This window comes from Bufo gargarizans, chromosome 9 (genome assembly GCF_014858855.1).
Source record: "Bufo gargarizans isolate SCDJY-AF-19 chromosome 9, ASM1485885v1, whole genome shotgun sequence".
NCBI lineage: Eukaryota > Metazoa > Chordata > Amphibia > Anura > Bufonidae > Bufo > Bufo gargarizans.
Genome location: NC_058088.1, coordinates 18,307,245 through 18,330,005, shown reverse-complemented (window position 1 = coordinate 18,330,005; position 22,761 = coordinate 18,307,245). Strand labels below are relative to the sequence as shown.

At 47.3% G+C, this 22,761-nt stretch overlaps 2 protein-coding genes across 8 annotated transcripts in view; both read right to left on the bottom strand.

Annotated features, from left to right (window-relative positions):
* The window catches only part of EHMT2 (euchromatic histone lysine methyltransferase 2), a 46,372-nt gene extending 40,698 nt beyond the window's left edge, over window positions 1-5,674 (bottom strand). For 6 of the 7 annotated variants that reach the window (XM_044305182.1, XM_044305186.1, XM_044305185.1 and 3 more), the window contains exons 1-5: window positions 5,594-5,674; window positions 3,067-3,127; window positions 1,019-1,135; window positions 740-936; window positions 577-661 (exon numbers count right to left, since the gene is read on the bottom strand). In XM_044305182.1, the coding sequence (XP_044161117.1) occupies window positions 577-661; window positions 740-936; window positions 1,019-1,135; window positions 3,067-3,127; window positions 5,594-5,620 (487 nt within the window). In that variant the 5' untranslated portion in view covers window positions 5,621-5,674. The remainder of the gene's footprint in view (window positions 1-576; window positions 662-739; window positions 937-1,018; window positions 1,136-3,066; window positions 3,128-5,593) is intronic. The other variant, XM_044305183.1, reaches the window with a different exon arrangement.
* A 5,762-nt stretch (window positions 5,675-11,436) lies between these two features.
* Window positions 11,437-15,060, bottom strand: ZBTB12 (zinc finger and BTB domain containing 12). The gene is made up of 2 exons (XM_044306294.1): window positions 14,956-15,060; window positions 11,437-13,483 (listed from the first exon to the last, which is right to left on the bottom strand). Exon 2 carries the CDS (start codon window positions 13,250-13,252, stop codon window positions 11,846-11,848), a length of 1,407 nt encoding a protein of 468 aa, XP_044162229.1. The 5' UTR covers window positions 13,253-13,483; window positions 14,956-15,060; the 3' UTR covers window positions 11,437-11,845.
* Between the last annotated feature and the right edge of the window lie 7,701 nt (window positions 15,061-22,761).

The following is a 22,761-nucleotide window of genomic DNA, read 5'->3' as shown; positions in this document are numbered from 1 at the left end:
GGCTCAGTGGTTAGCACTGGGGTCCTGGATTCAAATCCGACCAAGGACAACATCTGCATGGAGTTTGTATGTTCTCCCCGTGTTTGCGTGGCTTTCCTCCCACACTATCTTTGGAGACATACTGATCGGAAACTTAGACTGTGAGCTCCACTGGGGACAGTGTGATGCTAATGTCTGTACAGCGCTGCATAATATGTCAGCGCTATATAAGTGAGTATGGCCTGTGTGGATGTATATGGTACATGGACAAATATGGTAATACTGATGAAGTAACACTGCCCCAGCTCTCTCTCTGCATCTCCCATCTTGCTGCTTGTTCTCTGCTATTTTTATTGATATTTTGTGATTGTTAGGGGGTGACGGACCCCCCACTGGTCTGATATTGATGGACTATCCTGAGGATAGGTAATCAATAGCGTCAGTGTGAAAAACCCGCAAATATAAATCTAATAAATCCAAATTCTTTAAGACTGTTGATGTCTTGAGGCATTGCCTGGTTACCCAGCGGATGCGAGAACGGGGCTCACAGCTCAGTGCAGGTTTGGCGCCCCCCCCATAGTTTGAGCTCTACAATACCTGGGCTGTTTCTGCTGACCATCTTGAAGTCTTTCCTCATACTCTGTTTCACTCCATCTGCATAGAACATACCATCTCGCGACACCTAGAACAAATCAGTAAATGGATCAAGTACATGACATTTCCAGAACAGCTAATTCTCCCTTCTCCGCCAGACACTTACGCCGCCGCCCCGCGGAATGGTCTTCCTTGCGCGGTGCACTTTGTCCACTCCGTCCCGGTTAATATTCAGCAATCGCATGGCCAGGCTTTGTGTGGTGTGCGGCATCTTTCCAGCACCAGTAAGAGACATCTTGGCTCTGCTGGAAAGAGGCGAAGAGGACAAAGATGGAGGTGCTGGGAAGGACTTGGACGCGTGACCTGTCAGGCAGAAGAGGCAGAGTGTGCAATCAGAAACCGCGCGTTAACAGCCGGGAGGCCGCAGGACGGCAGACGGTATTACCTGACAGACCTCGGACTGGAGGTGAAAATGTCAGGTTCTCCTTCTCAGTCTCCACCGCGTTCTTCTCCTCAGTGGTCGGGCCGCCCACAGACGCGTTCCGGATTGCTTCAGCATCACCTAAACAGACAGACGGGACGCATGAAGATTATCTGCTCCAGTGCATCTTACCCGACACTAGGGATGTTTCGATACCAAAATTTTGATTTGATTTCGATACCATAAAAAAGTATTGCGATACTCGATACCACGCGGTAAAAATAAAACACTAAAAAAGCCGCGTGCATTCTGCATTTTATGGAACATCCGGCCTATAATAGAACCGTCCGGTTCTATTTTAGGGGGCGATAATGTGACAAAAAAAAAAGGCAAATCATGTGGTTTTAATTTAAAAGAATTCTGTTACGGCGTTCACCGCATAGGAGATATTTTTTTTATATTTTAATAGTTCGCACTTTTTTGGACATGACGATATGTAATATGTTTATTTATTGTTTATATATTTTATATGTAAAATTGGGAAAGGGGGTGATTTATACTTAATTTATATATATTTTTTTAACTTATTAACTTTTTATTTAATAACTATTTCCCCCCTTAGAGGCTTGGCATCTTGGCTGCCATGGTAACCGATCGGAGCCCCAGGATTACACTGCTGGGGCTCCGATCAGAAGCTGCCACTGCACCACCAATGGAAGAAGAGGAGGGGAGGGGACCCTGTGGCCACTACCACCAATGATTATAATACTGGGGGAAGGGGGGCGCACTTTAAGGCTGGTGCTGCACTTGAGGGGTTAACTGCCGCAAACGGCAGCACCCTGTCATAGAGGTCGGGTGCCGGCTATGTGATGCTGCCACCAGCACCCGCCTCCTGTATTTGTATTAATCAGGGAGTTATCATCATTGGTGGCGCAGTGGCCCAAGCCCCTCCCCCCCCTTCCTCTAATTGGTGGCAGCAGTGGCACAGGGGGGAGGCAGGGAATGCTGAGAGCAGCGTGCGCCATGTTCTCCGATACTAGGCTGCGCGGTAGCACAGCATAGTATCGGTAAATGCAAAATCCCAGTATCGAATCGAGGGGGGGGGGGGGGGGGGGGTGTCGGTGTCAGGATGTGTGCGGAGAACCCTAATGGCAAGAGAGGCCCGGACTGGGGTGGAGGGTAAGAGAAATGCCTGTTTTCTTGTACAGTCTGGGGTCTGACTTAGGACTCAGATTCATTTAGGGGTCTTAATTTAAAGGGGTTATCCAATACTATAAACTGCCCCCCCCAGTACGCCAGGCCGCTCACAGAGAATATACTTATCATGCCCCGCTCCTGATCCCCGCACGCCAATGGCAGGCAGGGACGAGCCTCTCTAGCATCGCGGGAGACGGTAGGGAGGCTCCGCCACCGCATGTTTTCATCAGCGCACAGGTAGAAGCAGTGCGGGGACTATGAGCGGGGCAAGTATATTCCCTGCCGGCATATGGGGGATGGGCAGTTTATAGTATTGGATAACCCCTTTAAGGGTCCAATCACACATCCGTAGAATGTGTCCGCACCCGTTCCGCAAGTATCCGAAACGGGTGCGGACCTATTTATTCTCTATGGGGCAGGAATGGATGCGGACAGCACACAGTGCGCTGTCCGCATCCGCATTTATGGAGCGCGGCCCCAGAAAAAAAATAGAACATGTCCTATGGGGGTGCCGGCCGTGTGTATTGCGGATCCGCAATGCACTATGGACGTGTGAATGGACCCTAAATGTCTCGTAAATTGTGGGGTCTTAATGAACTGTGGTTTCTGAAGTCTGAATAATTGTGGGGTCTGCGTCTCCCGTATTAATCGTCTTTAGCCTTCTTTGCAACAAATGGATTGGTCGGGGTTCCCCAAGATAGAGGTTTTCTTCCAGGGGGTCCCCGAAGCTGGGCAACCCTGCCCTACACAGACCTCAGCTTCATACAAATCCCTTGAAATTTGTATGGAGGAGAGAGCTTCCATTTTTTTTTTAAAAAAGGCAAATAAACCTTAAAGGGGTTGTCCGGCTGCAGATGGTGATGTCCCGTACTTACCCCTGCTGGTGCTGGAAGACAACCCCATGGCGTCTTTCTCAGAATCCCTTGCGGGCAGCGCCTGAGCGGAAGAGGACAAGAGCTGTTAGAACAAGGATCACATCCGACTCTGCCTCCATTCATTCATCAGTGTGAACAGAGGCACAAGACGCAGCTTGGGTGGTCTCAGCTCAGAGACCCAAGTGAAGGCGAGCAGCGCTGGGGTAACCAGGTACGGCCACTACATTGGGGGCGACGGGAGTCCGCCGCCCCCCACCAACGACCAATCTTAAAAGGGGTATTCCCATAACGGACAACGGGGGGCATATCGCTAGGATATGCCCCCACTGTCTGATAGGGACCCGCACCTACACCGAGAACGGAGTGGGGAAGGTGGCGGAGGGTGCCCTGCGCAGCCGCCCTCTATTCATTTCTATGGGGCCGCTGAAAACAGCCAAGCACTGGCTCAGCTATTTCTGTTGCCCCATATTAATTAAAGGGAACAGTGGCTGCACAAGTGCGGTGTGCTCCCATTCACTTGTATGGGGAGAGCACTTGGCGGTGGCCGGGGTCCTCCAGCCACCACTAGTTGCAGGTCCAGAGGTGGGACCTGCAACTATCAGACAATGGGGACATAGCGATATGCCCCCATTGTCTGTGATGGGAATACCCCTGTAAGGAAAGGCCGTCAACCTGGGGCTCACCAGAGTCACTTTAAATGAAAATTCAGCCCTGCCCCATCTCCATATAGGACTGGTCTCTGCGTCCCCGATGCAGGTCCCTGAGGGGACACCTCGGCCAGACACGCGCAGTCCCTGACCCTCTATAACAGAGACCTGCCCACCACGATCTGTACGCAGAGGAGTCACAACAAATCCTTACGGACCCCGATGTCTGCCCTGTCCTGCAGGATCTAATAGGCTGCCTGTCAGTGTAACACTGACGGGCACTGCAGTGTACTACAGGGGGAGGTCGGGGGATAACAGGGTCCCTCAGTGGGACTGAAATAAAACCTCACTTGCGGTGTCCTTGTACTAAGTCTTAGGAACGTTTCTGATGGGTCCGAGAGCGGAGACCCCCGGCGATCACTAGAGAGAGGAGCTGGGCCCATAGACCTCCTCCTGAGTCAGTCTCCTGAGAGTGCTCTACGCATGCGCTTCTGTCTCCTCCTTCTCGTAGTCAGCACTCGGACCTCTGCTTGCTGTCAATGAACAGGCACATTCTTTCCTCACCTTCACTGATACATGTCAGCAGGAGAGACACATTGCCATGACTCTCTCCTCATTCTAGTGATCAGCAGGGGTCTCAGCACTCTGACCTCTGCTTGCTGTCAATGAACGGGCACATTCTTTCCTCACCTTCACTGATACATGTCAGCAGGAGAGATACATTGCCATGACTCTCTCCTCCTTCTCGTATCAGCACTCGGACCTCTGCTGGCTGTCAATGAACAGGCACATTCTTTCCTCACCTTCACTGATACATGTCAGCAGGAAAGATACATTGCCATGACTCTCCTCGCTCTAGTGATCAGCAGGGGTCTCAGCACTTGGACCTCTGCTTGATGTCAATGAACAGGCACATTCTTTCCTCACCTTACTGATACATGGCAGGCAGGAGAGATACATTGCCATGACTCTCCTCGTTCTAGTGAATAGCAGGGGTCTCAGCACTCAGACCTCTGCTTGCTGTCAATGAACAGGCACATTCTTTCCTCACCTTCACTGATACATGGCGGCAGGAGAGATACATTGCCATGACACTCTGCTCCTTCTTGTGTCAGCACTCAGACCTCTGCTTGCTGTCAATGAACAGGCACATTCTTTCCTCACCTTCACTGATACATGTCAGCAGGAGAGACACGTTGCCATGACTTTCTCCTCACTCTAGTGAACAGCAGGGGTCTCAGCACTTGGACCTCTGCTTGATGTCAATGAACGGACACAATCTTTTCTCACCCTCACTGATACATGGCAGCTGGAGATACGCTGCCCTGTAGCAAATCCTCAGCTGTGAGAACTATTTTCATCCAGGAGACCTCCGGCTGTAAACAAGGATGATCCAACTCACTGACAGCAAGCAGATCTCCACACTATTTCCATTCACTTCAGTGGGGACGAGACAGAAGTGACTGGCGGGGTGCTATTAGGGGTTCAGCCAGTATCTATCTCAGACACGGCCAACCTGCAGCCCTCCAGCTGTTGTAAAACTACAACTCCCACCATGCCCTGCTGAAGGCTGATAGCTGTAGGCAGTCTGGGCATGCTGGGAGTTGTAGTTTTACAACAGCTTGAGAGCCTCAGGTTGGTTATCCATGATCTATCTTATGGTAATGGTGGTCTCCAGTCTATGCAGCTGTGTGGAACTACAATGCTCAGAAAGCCCTGGCATGGTATGCTGGGGGTTGTAGTCCCACAGCTGGTGACCACATAGCCCTGTGTCACCTCCAGGCCCCCCATTATCACCTGTTGCCCCCCTTGTCCACGCACACCCCGTCCCCGCTCCGGTCCCATCTCCCTCCAACCCCAGCCCCCACATTTTCTCTCACTCTTTCTCCCGCCGCCACCGCCTCCATCGCTCCTCAGCACACACCACTTCCTCTCTGGTCACTGACCTCACTTCCGGCTCTCCTCTCACCGGAGTGGACGGGAACCGCTCCAGAGGGTGGATCCACGCACTACAAGGCCTTTCTCCCTCCGATTGGTTCTCCCGTTGCCATGGAGAAATACGTTCCCACGGCCGCTCACCGATTGGCCAGCGCGTCTCCACATAAACATTTTGCGTGTCAGCGATCACGTGGCCGACCGCTGATTGGTTAGAATTCATCCAGGCCTCGATGTCAAGTGCGGGTCTTTGTTCTTAAAACGGCAATGCCAGTTATTGCTATGGATCTGGCAGCTGTATTAACCCATGAAAGACCAGAACACGTTTTGTCCCTGTGCATTCACTTTTATATTCGCGTTGCAGCGTGGCGCCGGCCTTCTTTCCCGCTTTTCCAGGAGTTGGCGATCTCTGCCTGTTTGTTTTGTCATTGTCCTATTCCCAGAGGTACCAGTGGGGTCCATTTGACTTTTTTGAAAATATTCTGGCAGCCTTGCGGCTCATGCACACGACCATTGCCGTTTGTGAGGTTTGCAAATTGCGTATCCGCAAAACACGGATACCGGCTGCCTGCGTTTTCGCATTTTGTGGAACGGGCATGAATAGGACATGTTCTATATTTTTGCGGGGCTCCGGAACGGACTTACGGATGTGGGCAGGCGGCGCACAGTGTGCTGTCTGCGTCTTTTGCGGCCCCATTGAAATGAATGGGTCCCCATTTGTCCCGCCAAAAAGCACGGTGGTGTGCACGAGTCCTTAAAGGGGTTTTCCAAGATTTTCATACTGATGACCTATCCTGGATAGGCCATCGGTATCTGATTGGTGGGGTCCGACACCCGGGACCCCCAGAATCAGCTGATTGAGAAGGCACCGGTGCTCCTGTGAAGGCCACAGCCTTCTCTCTGCTTTTCCTAGGCCGAGTGACTACACGCAGGGGTGTAACTACCATAGCGGCAGACCATGTGACTGCTATGGGGCCCAGGGCAAGAGGGGGCCCAGTCATAGTAGGGTCATCTCCTCTTCTACTGGAGGTGAAAACCTGGTCAGGACCCTGGTCAACCTGCGGCTCTCCAGCTGTTGTAAAGCTACAACTCCCACCATGCCCTGCTGTAGGCTGATAGATGTAGGCTGTCCGGGAATGATGGGAGTTGTAGTTTCGTAACAGCTGGAGGGCCGCAGGTTGAGCATGCCTGCTCTAAAGCAAGGGTGCCACATGCGGCCCTTGATCCCATTCTGTGCAGCCCCCAACCATCTGGTAACAGACATGTATGCCTATGTCTTGTGGCTGCTCACATGTATTTTTCATGTATTTCTCCCATTAGATGGGAGTTTTGGAAGTGTAACTAGACAATAATGGTATATACTGTATGTTCAATATGCCATAAATACAGTAATTCAGTTGCTAATACACCTTTAAATTTTAATTTCGGCCCTTGTCATTGGTTCAGTCTGGCAATGTGGCCCCCAACCAGGAAACGTTGTGCAACCCAACCATTGGGTAGTGGGAGAAATGGCCCAAGAGTCATTGAAAGGGGTTTAGGCAGAAACCCTTCTGTCCTGTGTGGGGGGCCTGGTTTGATCCTAGCTATGGGGCCCTTACTTCTCTATGTACGCCACTGAGTACACGTTCATTGGCCACGTGTCTTAGGAGCAGCTCAGCCCCATAGAAGTCAATAGGGCTGAGTGCGATACCAAGTACAGCCGCTATACAATGTACGGAGCTGTGTCGGGTGTTGGACCTCCACAGATCAGACAGGTCATCAGTATCAAAGTCTTAGAAAACCCTTTCAAAATCTGATCTTCTTTGGGAAGATTGATCAAACCGGTATAAAGTAGAACTGGCTTAATTGCCCATAGCAACCAATCGGATTCCTCCTTTCATTTACTAAAGGAGCTCTGAAATATGAAAGGAGGAATCTGATTGGTTGCTATGGGCAACTAAGCCAGTTCTACTTTACACTGGTTTGATAAATCTCCCACCTACTCCGATGCCTCCGCCCTCTGCCAATCACTACTCTGATGCCTCTGCCAATCACTACTCCGATGCCTCCGCCCTCTGCCAATCACTACTCCGATGCCTCCGCCCTGCCCTCTGCCAATCACTACTCCGATGCCTCCGCCCTCTGCCAATCACTACTCCGATGCCTCCGCCCTCTGCCAATCACTACTCCGATGCCTCCGCCCTCTGCCAATCACTACTCTGATGCCTCCACTAGCGGTGATCGAAGCGAGCTTCAGATGCTTCATCCGAAGCCACTTTGTTCAAAACTTCAGAATAATACTGTACGGAGATCCGTCTCCGTACAGTATTAGAATGTATGGCCGCTGATGAACCAAACTTATTCGCAATGTCGCATGGGACTTCGTTGAATAACTTTGGTAGTTGATTTTTAAAGTGAAAAACCTCTTTATAAGGCCTCATGCACACGACCGTTGTTTTATTCTGTGTCCGTTGCTCCGTCTTTCGTGATTTTCTGCGGACCCATTGATTTTCAATGGGTCCGTGGAAAACTCGGCAAATGCACCGTTTGTCATCTGCGTCCGTGGTTCCAGTCCGTCAAAAAAATATAACCTGTCCTATTATTTTCGCGGAACACGGTTTGCGGCCCCATTTGAGTCAATGGGACCGCAAAAAAACGCAGAGGCACACAAGATTGTCATCCGCGTCCGTTTTTTTCCTATCATTTGCATGGCAAACCTGACTTTAGACTTTTTTTTTACTTTCCTTTATGTCTGGTGGTCCTCCAAAAATAAAGGAAGACACACGGAAAAAAAAACGGAAACGGATCACGGAACAGAACACAACAACGGTCGTGTGCATGAGGCCTAATTGAAACCGAACTTGGCTTCGGTTTGGTCGCCCATAGAGTGCAGAATTCAATTTAAACTCCTCATTCTCCGCCACAAAGCTCTCCACAGTGCTGCGCTCCTACGTCTCCTCCCTCGTCTCTGTCTGCCATCTTACCCCTGCTCTCTGTTCATCAATGACATCTACCATAATCCGAACCTCTCAGTCCCGGCACCAAGACTTCTCCCGAGCCGCTCCAGTTCTCTGGATGTCCTGCCCCAAGCAATCAGGTTAATTCCCAACTCCTACAGTCTTAGGCACTTCCTAAAAACACATCTTTTCGGGTTAGCCTGCCCTATCACAGCAAAAAAGTCCAAATGGATCCAGCGAGTAAAAGCAATGATTCTTTAATTCTTTATTTAAAAAAATGTATAAACAAGTTATCCTCCTGCATAAAATCAATGCTTTTCAACCATAAGACAGGTCTTCTTTATGGATTCATAGTATAAAGTATCTATACGTGTATATATATGAATCCATGAAGACCTGTCTTATGGTTAAAACACGTTGATTTTATGCAGGAGGGTAACTTGTTTATACTTTCTTTAATTCTTCATAAAAATAAGAAAATCATTGCTTTTACTCGCTGGATCCATTTTGACTTTTTTGCTGCATCTACGTTGGGTGTGAACACAGCCCGGATCCGTGCAGAGCAGGTCGGAGGACCTTGACCACTTGAGAGCTGGACTTTGTACATAGCCTATCACATCCCCTGATCTAGCGCTTCTCCACCTCACCCCCCCTCATCATCATTCTTCTGAACCTGATCTCTCATCCATCAGATACCCACCCCACCCCACGCGCTCAGAAGCTTTACAGATATCGGCTGGTGACGGCTCATGCAGCTTTATAACTACTCCCCTGTTGTGTTAAGATGGCCGGGCCATTGTACAAATCAAGCACTTTTCACCTCTTATACCCCTATCTCCTTCTAGATTGTAAGCTCTTGTGAGCAGGGCCCTCATTCCTCTTGTTTTAATTTTTGACTTGTTTGTTGCTGTGTAATGTCTGATTTGTACATGAACCCCCTGATTGAGTCATGTTGGGGGTTGACTGATGGAGCCCCTTCCCTCTGAAACCACTAAGGCCTCTTTCGCACGGGTGCGATGCGTGAGGTGAACGCATTGCACCCGCACTGAATCTGGACCCATTCATTTCTATGGGGCTGTTCACATGAGCGGTGATTTTCACGCATCACTTGTGCGTTGCGTAAAAATTGCAGCAAGCTCTATATTTGGTAGTTTATAGATTTTCACGCAACGCAGGCCTCATAGAAGTGAATGGGGCTGCGTGAAAATCGCAAACAACTGCAAGCAAGTGCGGATGCGGTGCGATTTTCACGCACAGTTGCTAGTAGACGATCAGGATGGGGACCCGATCTTTATTATTTTCCCTTATAACATGGTTATAAGGGAAAATAATAATATTCTGAATACAGAATGCATAGTACAATAGCGCTGGAGGGGTTAAATTTTTTTTTTTTAACTCACCTTAATCCACTTGTTCGTGCAGCCGGCATCTCTTCTGTCTTCTTCTTTGAGGAAAAGGACCTTTGATGATGTCACTACACTCATCACATGGTCTGTCACATGATTCTTCACCATGGTAAAAGATCATGTGATGAGCGTAGTAACGTCATCAAAGGTCCTATTCCTCAAAGAAGAAGACAGAAGGATATGCCGGCTGCGCGAACAAGTGGATTAAGGGGCGTTAAATTTTTTTTAATTTTCTTTTTAACCCCTCCAGCCCTATTGTACTATGCATTCTGTATTCGGAACCATGTTATAAGGGAAAATAATACAATCTACACAACCTTGAACCCAAACCTAAACTCCTGTGAAGAAGTTCGGGTCTGGGTACCACATTCAGTTTTTTATCGCGCGCGTGCAAAACGCATTGCACCCACGCGATAAAAACTGAACAACGGAACGCAATCAAAACTGACTGCAATTGGGTACCTCCTCGCGCGGGTTTGCCGCAACGCATCCGGACACGCTCGTGTGAAAGAGGCCTAAGGGTACTTTCACACTTGCGTTGTTGGATTCCGGCAGTCAGTTCCGTTGCCGGAACTGCCTGCCGGATCCAGAAATCCGTATGCAAACGGATATCATTTGTCAGACGGATCCGTCTCACAAATGTATTGCAATACCGGATCCGTCTCTCTAGTGTCATCCGGAAAAAACGGATACGGTATTTATTTTTCTCACATTTTTTTAAAGGTCTGCGTTTTTCCGAAACACTAATTAATATATTTCAATGGAAAATAATGCCGGATCCGACATTCCAGCAAGTGTTCCGGAATTTTGGACGGAGAAAATAATGCAGCATGCTGAGGTATTTTCCTCTGTCCAAATACCGTAAGAGTGACTGAACTGAAGACATCCTGATGCATACTGAACGTAATGCCCTCCATTCAGAATGCATTAGGATTAAACTGATCAGTTCTTTTCCGGTATTGAGCCCCTAGGACGGAACTCAATACCAGAAAAGAATAACGCTAGTGTGAAAGTACCCTTAGATGTCACAATTGCTATTGATGGCGGCATCTAAGGGGTTAAACAGCGACGATCGGAGGTTCCTCCCCGTTGGAGCAGGAGCCTATAAAAAGATGTCTTCCTACCCTATGGCCACTGTGAAAAGGCATATTGGTCACTAATGGCTTAAAAGGCAATGGAATGGGTCCAAAATGAGCCATACCAGAACCATCATGGCTTCTGTTGATTCCCAGCTTTTTGGATTTTTTCTAGCTGTCAACTCCAGCCCATTGTACCGGTTGAAAACTCATACTGACCCGCTCCCCGCAGCGCCGTCCTGGCGCACTTCAGAGTTCTTTCTATAAACTTCCAGACAGACTGGGTCACGTGCAGCACTGCAACCAATGACCCAGCAGCCTGCCCAGCTAAGTGTCTCCAATTAAAAGGCAAATTATATTGTTGAACAGCAGCACAGAGTATTTAATCTAAAAATGTCCACAACTCTATGTTTTCTTTCATTTGAACACTATTTTCCTTGTACAACAGTAAAAAGAGGGTCAAAGAGACGAGGACAAATCCTTAATAAAACATGGAATATGATTAGAAAATTCAGTATTGCTACAGCAGAAACCGGGAGAAGAAACGGACGAGTTACAGTCATCGGTATGATGGTCAAAACCAGCTCGAGTCCAAGTCTTCAACCCCTTGAGATCCTGCAGGTCTAGGGGCACATCACTCTCTACAGTGAGGTCTGTAAACTACAGTAGTCAACGAAACTAAAAAGTCACAACGTCTATAAAAAAGTACAACCGGCCGTGTATTAGTGCAAATTAGCTAAAAACAAGTTAAAGCCTAAAAAACATTCTGATCCTTGAGTCTAGCCCATCATTAAATTCAAATCAGGTGCCCCAGATTCCAGGGCATTGTGTGCAGAAATATTCATCTCTACCACGCCGGCCTCTAGGACGTTCTGCGCAGTGGTCTTCCCATGCTGCTCCTTGAGGTGACGTCTTATGGCCGGCTTGTGGGCAAATCGCACGTCACAGTAAGAACAGCGGTACGGCCTCTCGCCGCTGTGCAGGTTTAAGTGGTCATGTAGGGTAGATTTTTGGGTAAAGCATTTGCCGCATATATTGCAGGAGTGGGACTTCACGCCCCTGTGCACGTTCATGTGTCGGTTCAGGTTACTGCTGTGGTTGAACTGCTTGCCGCAACGTGGGCACATGAAGACAAAGTGTTGCGCCCGCATGTGAAAGACGAGTTTCTCCACCCCTTGGAAAGTTTCTTCACATTTAGTACACCTTAAAGATCGTCTATTGCCAAACCTGGCATCGCCAATGAACATTGTGCCAAGGGAGGATGAGCCTCCTGGACCACCAAGAGAACTTTTAGAACTTCCTTCAATCACCACACTGCTTTGGCACCCACCAATCCCTCCATCCAGAATCTCTTCCTCCTCTTCATGATAACTGCTGGGTATAATCAGCACCCCTTCACCACCTTCCACTTCATCACTGTAGATGGCCTTCATGATTCCTTGTTGGACAGCTCCATCCACATTCTCTCCCTCTACCGTAGAATTGACCAAAGCCTCTTCCGGTTGGGCTACTGAATTATGCTCCTCTCGTCCTTTCCTCCAAGAACGACCTCCCTTTCCTCCTGTTCCACCTCCCACACCAGCCTCCACTTTCACGATACAAATATCTGCAGGAGATTCTTCATCTTCCTCCTCATCATCCTCTTCTTCTTCTGCCATCATCAACATCTCCTCCTCGCTCTCGTCCTCTTTCATGGGCTTGGAGTTCTCCGCTGGGCGAATCGGGCGCATTGTACTTGTGGAGGTCGTCGACGTGGCACCACGAGACGGCATGCTTTTCGGTTCCCTCAGACCTATCTGTGGATCGATAAACTGGGTCAGAGCCTGGCGGCACTTTTCAACCACGTGTTCCATCTGCAGATAGCTGGCCGCTGTTAGGTAGTTCACAATATCCCTGACGGAGAATTCCAGGAGTCCAGTGTAGCAAGACAGTAGCAGGTCAGATACCACCCTTGGCCCATGCATGATGGAAACTTGGAGTTCAGAACCAGGATTCAGAAGGAACTGGTCTCTAAGGAAAGGGGAGCAGGCGGCAAGCACCACGCGGTGCCCCCTGAACTTGAGCCCGTCGGTGAAGACAGTTACATCACAGAAGCGTTCCTCCGTTCTCAGCTGGTTCATGCTGCGCAGTGTGGCTGCTTCATGGCCGGGCAGCTGGAAGCGAAGGATATCGTAGGCGGAGGTCATGTTCGATATGAACAGTGGACAGACAAAGCTTGAGGCTCAGTATGGGGTTCCTCTGTTTTAGTCGAGACCTTTTAATCTCAGGCTTGGGGTTTTTTCAGTTGGTCCACGCTCAAAATATGAGAAGAGCCAAGACGTTAGAAGGTGACATGTACAAAGCAGATCTTCTCATTAAATCGGTGCGATCTAGTGATTTCCTTCCTCTGGATCGGACATAGCAGCACTCGGATTTCCCTGCAGAGAAGAAAAGGGACAGTGAACAGAACAGGAATCATTTATGTTGAAGATAAAACTAAAAAGCTCGGCAGGAACTCTTGAAGGTGCCCATACCGCTGCCTCTTTGATGGGCTTAATCTGCCCCAGAAGAACCAAGGTGCCCAATCCATCTATTAGTGGAAAGTGTGGAGCTCCCCATACACATGAGATTGTTGTCAGCAGGGGTCCCGAGAGCAATCAATATTAAACTGTTGGAAACCCCCTTTAAAAAGAAACTGGGGCTGTGACCACCCAGCATGGGACTGTAAGCCATCATCTAAAATTTTCCCGACAGCCGAATCTCGCCCAACCTCCACACAGACATGGATGCTCAGATCAGCCATGTGTCCAACGGGAATGAGGCGCCTCTACACCAGCAAGGTCCATTGGAAATCCAGCACGTCCCATCCTGATTCTGCAGAACATCTACCATCAGATGGCAGAAGTCGGAAACCCCTGCCTATCAGTACCAGGCGCAAGTTGTGCCAGCGTGATCGATGAAGGCGACGGGAGCACCCGAACCCTTCTTCACCGTGATCAATAAGAGCCCTGGAGGTCCATTATCAAACCATGGTGGCAAATGGTAGCCCAGGTCCAGGCGAGGGTATTCCGGATTTATCACATATCCATATTTTGGATGCGGCCCGTATTTTGCAGATCCGCGGTTTGCAGAACGTAAAACGTATACGGTCATGTAAATGTAGCCGAATGGAGATAAGCCAATGAGAGGCGTAGGGGGCGCTATATACTTCCCATATCTAAAAGGTGTCACCATGGATCTAGGACCACGGCTGTCACCACGATCTCCCCTAATGTAATGCCCTAAAAACGCGTGATGTGAGGCGGGAGCCGTACCACCGTTACCTCCTATATGACTAGACAGGAAGGCTGGCGCCACGCGGCGACTCTTGTCATGTGACATTGTCTCAGATCGCCGTGTGTCTAGCGGTTGCCTTGCATTAAGCCACGCAAACGCAACGGTCGCCAAATATTCGAACCGAGTGGCAAGTCCCACTCGATTCGGACATCACGGACCGCACCGTAACCGGCGAGCGTCCGCGACCTGTCTGCCGAATCGTAACCTTGAAGAACTGGTGCCTCAACGATTGGCGGGCATCCCTGGTCACTGCATACAACTGCTAAAGTCCATCAGCTGCAAATATGGCGGCACAGCCTCATCAAGCCGCCCACGTGGGGCAATTTAGCGCAAAAGTGTTTTGACGCGGCATACCCAAAGTCACCCATATAGTAAAAGTCTCTGTCTGCAGACTATTGCACCTGGAGGATCGGCAGTGAATGGGTTAAGAAGGCTGGGTGACCTCTGATTGGTGCAGCAGGAACAGGGCTAATCTTATGCAAATAATAAAGTTGCACAGACACCTCCCTCCCCCACCCCTGCACCCCAGCAGCGGCCCTCACCTGCCCCCCACTTTCATTTAAAGGCACATTACCTGCCCAGACTGCAGCCTGCCCGGAGCTCTGCCCTCCTCTTCCTGTTCCTCTCTCCTGCCTCCCCTCCCCGACCCTCTCTCTGGGTATTTAAAGGGGCACTGCTGCTCCAGAACACAGCGACTCAGCTAGCCTGCTGTTCAGCCGCTCTCCAGCAGAGGGCAGTGTGCCCCCGGGAATCCTGCACAATGCCGGGCAGGGCAGGGGGATTAGAGCTGGCACCAGGGTAATGCCACCCTGAGGTAATGGACTGTGGTGCCAAGTGTCACTAGGACACAGAACAAGCATAGGAGTCACGTACTGATAATGCAGTTTGCACAGCAAAGGAGGGATAAGCGTCCGACAGACATCGGGCGCCGCTTCTCTCCACGGAAAACCAACAAATGGCGCCGCTGTGGGGGGGTCAGAGATTTAAAACTTTGCCCACTGCGCCTTACAACACCTCCTATCTCAGCATCCTTGGCCCCATATCGCCTCCATGGTCACTCCCGAAGCATGCCGCGCTTTTCTACCCATCAAGAGGGCGGACGCCATACCAGAAAACTGATGGCGCCACTATAAGGCGATGCGGCCTATCAGGCGCCGTTGGTGCCCGTCATAGAACGAGTCCGAGACTCCCTGCGTTTTAAAAGAAGTGTGAACAGAGCTTTATCTGCGATCAGTCGGACGCCACCGGTCAGATACTGAGGACCTGTTCTAGTCCTGTATAATCCCTTTAAAGTCTTAGAAAATCCCTTTAACGTTACAGTTACGGTACAAAAAGGGATGCGCAGCGATAGGCCTCATTCATAAAAAATAAATAAGGCCCCGTTGCTCATAGCAACCCATTACTGTGCAGCTTTCACTTTGAACTTGTTTTTATTATGATTGGTTGCTATGGGAAACAGGGTCAGTCTATACTATGGGTTTGGCTGGAGTAACCCTTAAAAGGGGTTTTCTGAGACTTTTATACTGAAGGGTGGGGGTCCGACGCCCAAGCTGTTTTAGAAGGCACCGCCGCTCGCAGTAGCGATCTTCTGTCAGCTATCCTAGGCCAGTGACGGCACGTTTATCAGTCACATACAGTGGCGGAAGGGTGGCGTATGCCCACCGTGCCGGTCTCCAGTAGATATTTAGGGCCACTTCTGCCATGAGAGGCGCCCTAACTGCCTCCGAGAGGGCAGTACTTTGCTGGGAGCCTATGGTTTCCATCCCTGCCGTTCAGCCTCAGGCAACTAGGCCTGAAGCCTGTGAGGTGGTAGAACGGAGCAGGAGGTCACGATGACATCATCAAGACCCCCTGGTGCATGTGTCTATGTCATCGCACTGTCCGAGACCCAGTGCAGACGGTTGAGGTGATGTCATAGTGACCGCCTGCACAGGGAGGCGGCATAGAGCGGGACACAGGTAAGTAATTTGTGTTTTTTAATATATACAACCCTAAGTGTGGGGGGAGGGCTACGGGGGGGAGAGCATTATAAAAACCCTTACAGGGAGCATTAGTCTAAGGGCTCATACACTGGTCGTGGAACGGAGGCGCAGAACCCCACTCAAGCACTGCGGAGTGGTTCCGTGGTTTTCAGTTCGTGCCTCTGCATGCAGTACTTTTCTGCGGTGCGGATTTGCTGACCCATTCAAGTGAAGGGTCCTGCGTCCGCATACGGCGGCCCTACAGTCAGTGCCCATGCATTGCGGACCACAATTTAGGGGCCGCAGCACGGTCCCGACCGCCACACGGTTCATGTGTATGAGCCTTAAGTGGGAGGCTACGGGGGAGAGCCTTATATATAAAACCCTTACAAGGGGCATTATAGTAAGCGGGGGGCTACAGGAAGAGAGCATCATATATAAAACTCCTACAGGGGGGACTTAGTGAGGGACTACAGAGGCACATTATATTACTGGGGGCAATATTTTACAGTGCAACATTTTACTACGGGGGGCATTATTTTACAGAGGCACATTTTACTACAGGGGGCACTGTGGCGAGGGGGTTAGAGCATTATATATACTAGCACCATAGGGGAGGAATTATAGCACAGAGAGACTACGGGGGGCGGGGGGTTAACAGCAGTATACATAACACTACAGGGGTGACATTATAATAATGGGTGCACTGTAGGGCGGGAAACATATATACTGGCACTACACGGGGGAAGAGGGGGCATTATAATACAGGCCGGAGCACCACAGGGGGTATTATAATACAGGCCGGAGCACCACAGGGGGTATTATAATACAGGCCGGAGCACCACAGGGGGTATTATAATACAGGCCGGAGCACCACAGGGGGTATTATAATACAGGCCGGAGCACCACAGGGGGCATTATAATACAGGCCGGAGCACCACAGGGGGTATTATAATACAGGCCGGAGCACCACAGGGGGTATTATAATACAGGGGGCCTTATTACTACTGTAGGCTGTAAAAGGGTGCCTTATGTAGAGGCCTTGTTACTGGTAGGAGCACTATACTGGTAGTTGGGCCTTATTTTTCAGTAGGGGCATTATTACTACTGGGGGTACTGTGTACTGTGGGGGTACTGTGGAGGCATTATCATTATCATAGGGCACAATATTGTATCATTACTACAGTCCTGAGGAGTATTTTTGCTACTGGGGGTACTGTGGGGGGCACTATTACTAGTGGGGCAGTCTTGGAGCACTATTACTATGGGGGTACTACCTGTATGATGCTGTAATACAGTATAGTATATGGGTGTATTAGGGGAACACACAGGGCACAGTATTAGGGGTAGCAGCAGGATGATGATGATGATGATGATGTAGTAAGGAACTTGTGTCTGCAAAGATTGGACACGGCTGAAATAATTTGTCATGGCGGTCTGGTCCAAATGGAGAAGATGAGGAAAGAGAATGTCTACATCAGAGAAGGAGACATCACAGGATGTAAGAGGTATGTGGTGCTAGAAATGCTGGCGCCATTTTAATTTTCAGCTCAGGAAGAAGAAACCGCAAGAACTATTTACCTATACCGCCTTAATATGGTAGGTGGCGTTAAACAGGTTAAGGGTGAGCCAGTACACATGGGCCAGTGCTGTGTGCTTGCCCATGACTAAAATTTGCCCCTGGTCACAGCCTAGACGCAGCTCAGCCCAACTAAAGTGAATGGGGCAAAGCGCGATACCAAGCACAGCCGCTATACAATGTACGGCACTGCGACGCTACTCCGAGTGCTGCTACCTTCTCAAACAGCTGATCAGCGGGGTTCCTGGGTGTCAGGACCCCCACCGATCAGATACTGATGGCCTATCCAGAGGGTAGGTGATCAGTAATAAAAGTCTCAGAGACCCCCTTTAAGCAGATCACAAGCAGAGGGTCGTTGTGGGAAAGCCGCAATGTTTATACCCACTGAGGGCTCCTCCGTACCAGCCAGATAAGGTTACAGTCTCCATGGAGAAACACGTCCTGACCCCACACAACGCTGGAGCGTAACGTGTGTACACAGGAGTCACTCATCACCCGCCTCAGGGACATGAGAGCAAGCAAACAATGGAGAATCCCTTCACAAACAACCAGCCACTCAAAAGGAGATGACCTCACACCACAAGATGGGCACATCACAGGACACGACACCCTAATATAACATTATGTTATAGTAGTTATATTCTTGTACATAGGAGGCAGTATTGTAGTAGTTATATTCTTGTACATAGGAGCAGTATTATAGTAGTTATATTCTTGTACATAGGAGCAGTATTATAGTAGTTATATTCTTGTACATAGGGGCAGTATTATATAATAGGAGGCAGTATTATAGTAGTTATATTCTTGTACATAGGAGCAGTATTATAGTAGTTATATTCTTGTACATAGGAGGCAGTATTATAGTAGTTATATTCCTGTACATAGGAGGCAGTATTATAGTAGTTATATTCTTGTACATAGGAGGCAGTATTATAGTAGTTATATTCTTGTACCTAGGAGCAGTATTATAGTAGTTATATTCCTGTACATAGGAGCAGTATTATAGTAGTTATATTCTTGTACATAGGAGCAGTATTATAGTAGTTATATTCTTGTACATAGGAGCAGTATTATAGTAGTTATATCCTTGTACATAGGAGGCAGTATTATAGTAGTTATATTCTTGTACATAGGAGCAGTATTATAGTAGTTATATTTTGTACATAGGAGCAGTATTATAGTAGTTATATTCTTGTACATAGGAGGCAGTATTATAGTAGTTATATTCTTGTACATAGGAGCAGTATTATAGTAGTTATATTCTTGTACATAGGAGCAGTATTATAGTAGTTATATTCTTGTACATAGGAGCAGTATTATAGTAGTTATATTCTTGTACATAGGAGCAGTATTATAGTAGTTATATTCTTGTACATAGGAGGCAGTATTATAGTAGTTATATTCTTGTACATAGGAGGCAGTATTATAGTAGTTATATTCTTGTACATAGGAGCAGTATTATAGTAGTTATATTCTTGTACATAGGAGCAGTATTATAGTAGTTATATTCTTGTACATAGGAGGCAGTATTATAGTAGTTATATTCTTGTACATAGGAGCAGTATTATAGTAGTTATATTCTTGTACATAGGAGCAGTATTATAGTAGTTATATTCTTGTACATAGGAGCAGTATTATAGTAGTTATATTCTTGTACATAGGAGCAGTATTATAGTAGTTATATTCTTGTACATAGGAGCAGTATTATAGTAGTATATTCTTGTACATAGGAGGCAGTATTATAGTAGTTATATTCTTGTACATAGGAGCAGTATTATAGTAGTTATATTCTTGTACATAGGAGCAGTATTATAGTAGTTATATTCTTGTACATAGGAGCAGTATTATAGTAGTTATATTCTTGTACATAGGAGCAGTATTATAGTAGTTATATTCTTGTACATAGGAGCAGTATTATAGTAGTTATATTCTTGTACATAGGAGCAGTATTATAGTAGTTATATTCTTGTACATAGGAGCAGTATTATAGTAGTTATATTCTTGTACATAGGAGCAGTATTATAGTAGTTATATTCTTGTACATAGGAGCAGTATTATAGTAGTTATATTCTTGTACATAGGAGCAGTATTATAGTAGTTATATTCTTGTACATAGGAGCAGTATTATAGTAGTTATATTCTTGTACATAGGAGCAGTATTATAGTAGTTATATTCTTGTACATAGGAGCAGTATTATAGTAGTTATATTCTTGTACATAGGAGCAGTATTATAGTAGTTATATTCTTGTACATAGGAGCAGTATTATAGTAGTTATATTCTGTACATAGGAGCAGTATTATAGTAGTTATATTCTTGTACATAGGGGCAGTATTATAGTAGTTATATTCTTGTACATAGGAGCAGTATTATAGTAGTTATATTCTTGTACATAGGAGCAGTATTATAGTAGTTATATTCTTGTACATAGGAGACAGTATTATAGTAGTTATATTCTTGTACATAGAAGCAGTATTATAGTAGTTATATTCTTGTACATAGGAGGCAGTATTATAGTAGTTATATTCTTGTACATAGGAAGCAGTATTATAGTAGTTATATTCTTGTACATAGGAAGGCAGTATTATAGTAGTTATATTCTTGTACATAGGAGGCAGTATTATAGTAGTTATATTCTTGTACATAGGAAGCAGTATTATTGTAGTTATATTCATTTAGGGGCAACTGCACTGTATGTGTTCATATTAGTAGTGACTAAAACTGCTCATATAGACATTGTAGAAGTCCACAGGATCATGGACACATCACGGTGAGAACATTTTCTGCTGTTTACAGACTACACCCAATTTAAATATTTAGTGTCGGTGGAATTACTGTATAATAAAATAGAAGGCCATAGATATTATTATTAGATGATATTGCTATATGACCCAGGAGGCTCAGTCCTGTACCTTTATACATCAGGAATTCTCCATTCCATGATGTATTATTCAGGCTTTAGATGATCTGTTGCAGATAGCGTGTGACATAGGACGACTTCTTAGTAACTTAATCTGCCATGCTTTGTACCAGCATGCCCCCAGAAGTGACTTTCCAGTTTCACAAGCTGACATGTTTAATAGGGATGATTCATTATATGTGTTTCCATGGTTACAGACTACAAACAAACCCTGTGTGTAGTCTGGTCCTCCCCTCTCTCCGCTTCTTGCTAACCCTTACTTCTAAGGCTAGTTTTACATCTCCGGATCCGACATTTCAAGATGCAACCGGAGCGCACGGTGGCCCCATTAACTATAATAGAGTCTGGTCTAGAACCGGTCGCTATCCGGCAATTCGCGGAGAATCGGATGGACAGAAAACACTGCACGCTGCTGTTTGTGTCCAGGTGATTTCTGCCCAAGCATGAGGGATGTCACCTCTTAGAAGGGAGAGAAATACTGATGACATATCCTCAGGGTAGGTCATCAGTATGAAATCTGTACAGTTAGGACTCCGCCACCCCTGCCGATCACCAGATGGAAGGAGTCTCTTCCTCAACCTGTGACATTACATCCAAACTGTCTGCAGTTCAGTCCCATTCAAGTACATACGATTGAACGGCAATACCAATTTACATTACTTATCCTGTACTGATCCTGAGTTACAGTCTGTATTCTACTCCAGAGCTGCGCTCACTATTCTGCTGGTGGAATCACTGTGTACATACATTACATTACTTATCCTGTGCTGATCCTGAGTTACATCCTGTATTATACTCCAGAGCTGCACTCACTATTCTGCTGGTGGAATCACTGTGTACATACATTACATTACTTATCCTGTACTAATCCTGAGTTACATCCTGTATTATACTCCAGAGCTGTACTCACTATTCTGCTGGTGGAGTCACTGTGTACATACATTACTTATCCTGTACTGATCCTGAGTTACATCCTGTATTATACTCCGGAGCTGCACTCACTATTCTGCTGGTGCAGTCACTGTGCACATACATTACTTATCCTGTACTGATCCGGAGTCACATCCTGTATTATACTTCAGAGCTGCACTCACTATTCTGCTGGTGGAGTCACTGTGTACATACATTACATTACTTATCCTGTACTGATCCTGAGTTATATCCTGCATTATACTCCAGAGCTGCACTCACTATTCTGCTGGTGCAGTCACTGTGTACACAAATTTCTTAATTCTGATGACTTTATACAATTCTGTTCTGTTCATTCTGAAATAATCTCTCCCTTTGACACAACCATTGGGGGGCGCTAGTCTCCAAGCCAGTGTTTTGCTTATTGTGTCAGTGACCCCTTTTACCTCTGGTCACCCCGCTATGTAAACCATTCCCGTAACATAGATGTTATCGGCAGCCCTGACCGGTAAACAGATGATGGAAGATAAGAGAAATGAAAGTGAGAGTTATCTGGAGAGGAATTTTTAGAAAAAAAAAAAGAAGTGAGAATTACTTAAAGCGGAACTCTACAATAGCTGAGCTGTCAGCAGGGCTGGGGGACGTGGCTGCTATCACAAGGGGTCTTTAAGGGGGATCCCGAAGTATTTTCTGGCGGAGGACGTTTTGCGTCACTCCCTTCAGCTGCTGGTCTTCTGCTTCAGTGTGTAAGGGCACATACACTGTACATTTAGACTGACACTTTACAGTGTGGTCAGAAGTCACTTTATAGCCTCCCCCCCCCTCCCAGGAAGCTCAGATACGAGGTGCTGTTTGTCTTCAGACTGCAGAGGTCCTTTAGTTTTACCCATACAGCCTGTAATATGGCGGTAAAATTGTGTTTACTGGGGTCTTCCTAGTAGCAAAATAGAGTCAAGGATAATCTGCGTTTGACACTTTAACATAGTAACATACCGTATTTTCTGGCGTATAA

Bases quoted from the DNA above. Each gene is read 5' to 3' on its own strand.
- ZBTB12 (XM_044306294.1), bottom strand. From the start codon at position 13,252: ATGACCTCCGCCTACGATATCCTTCGCTTCCAGCTGCCCGGCCATGAA.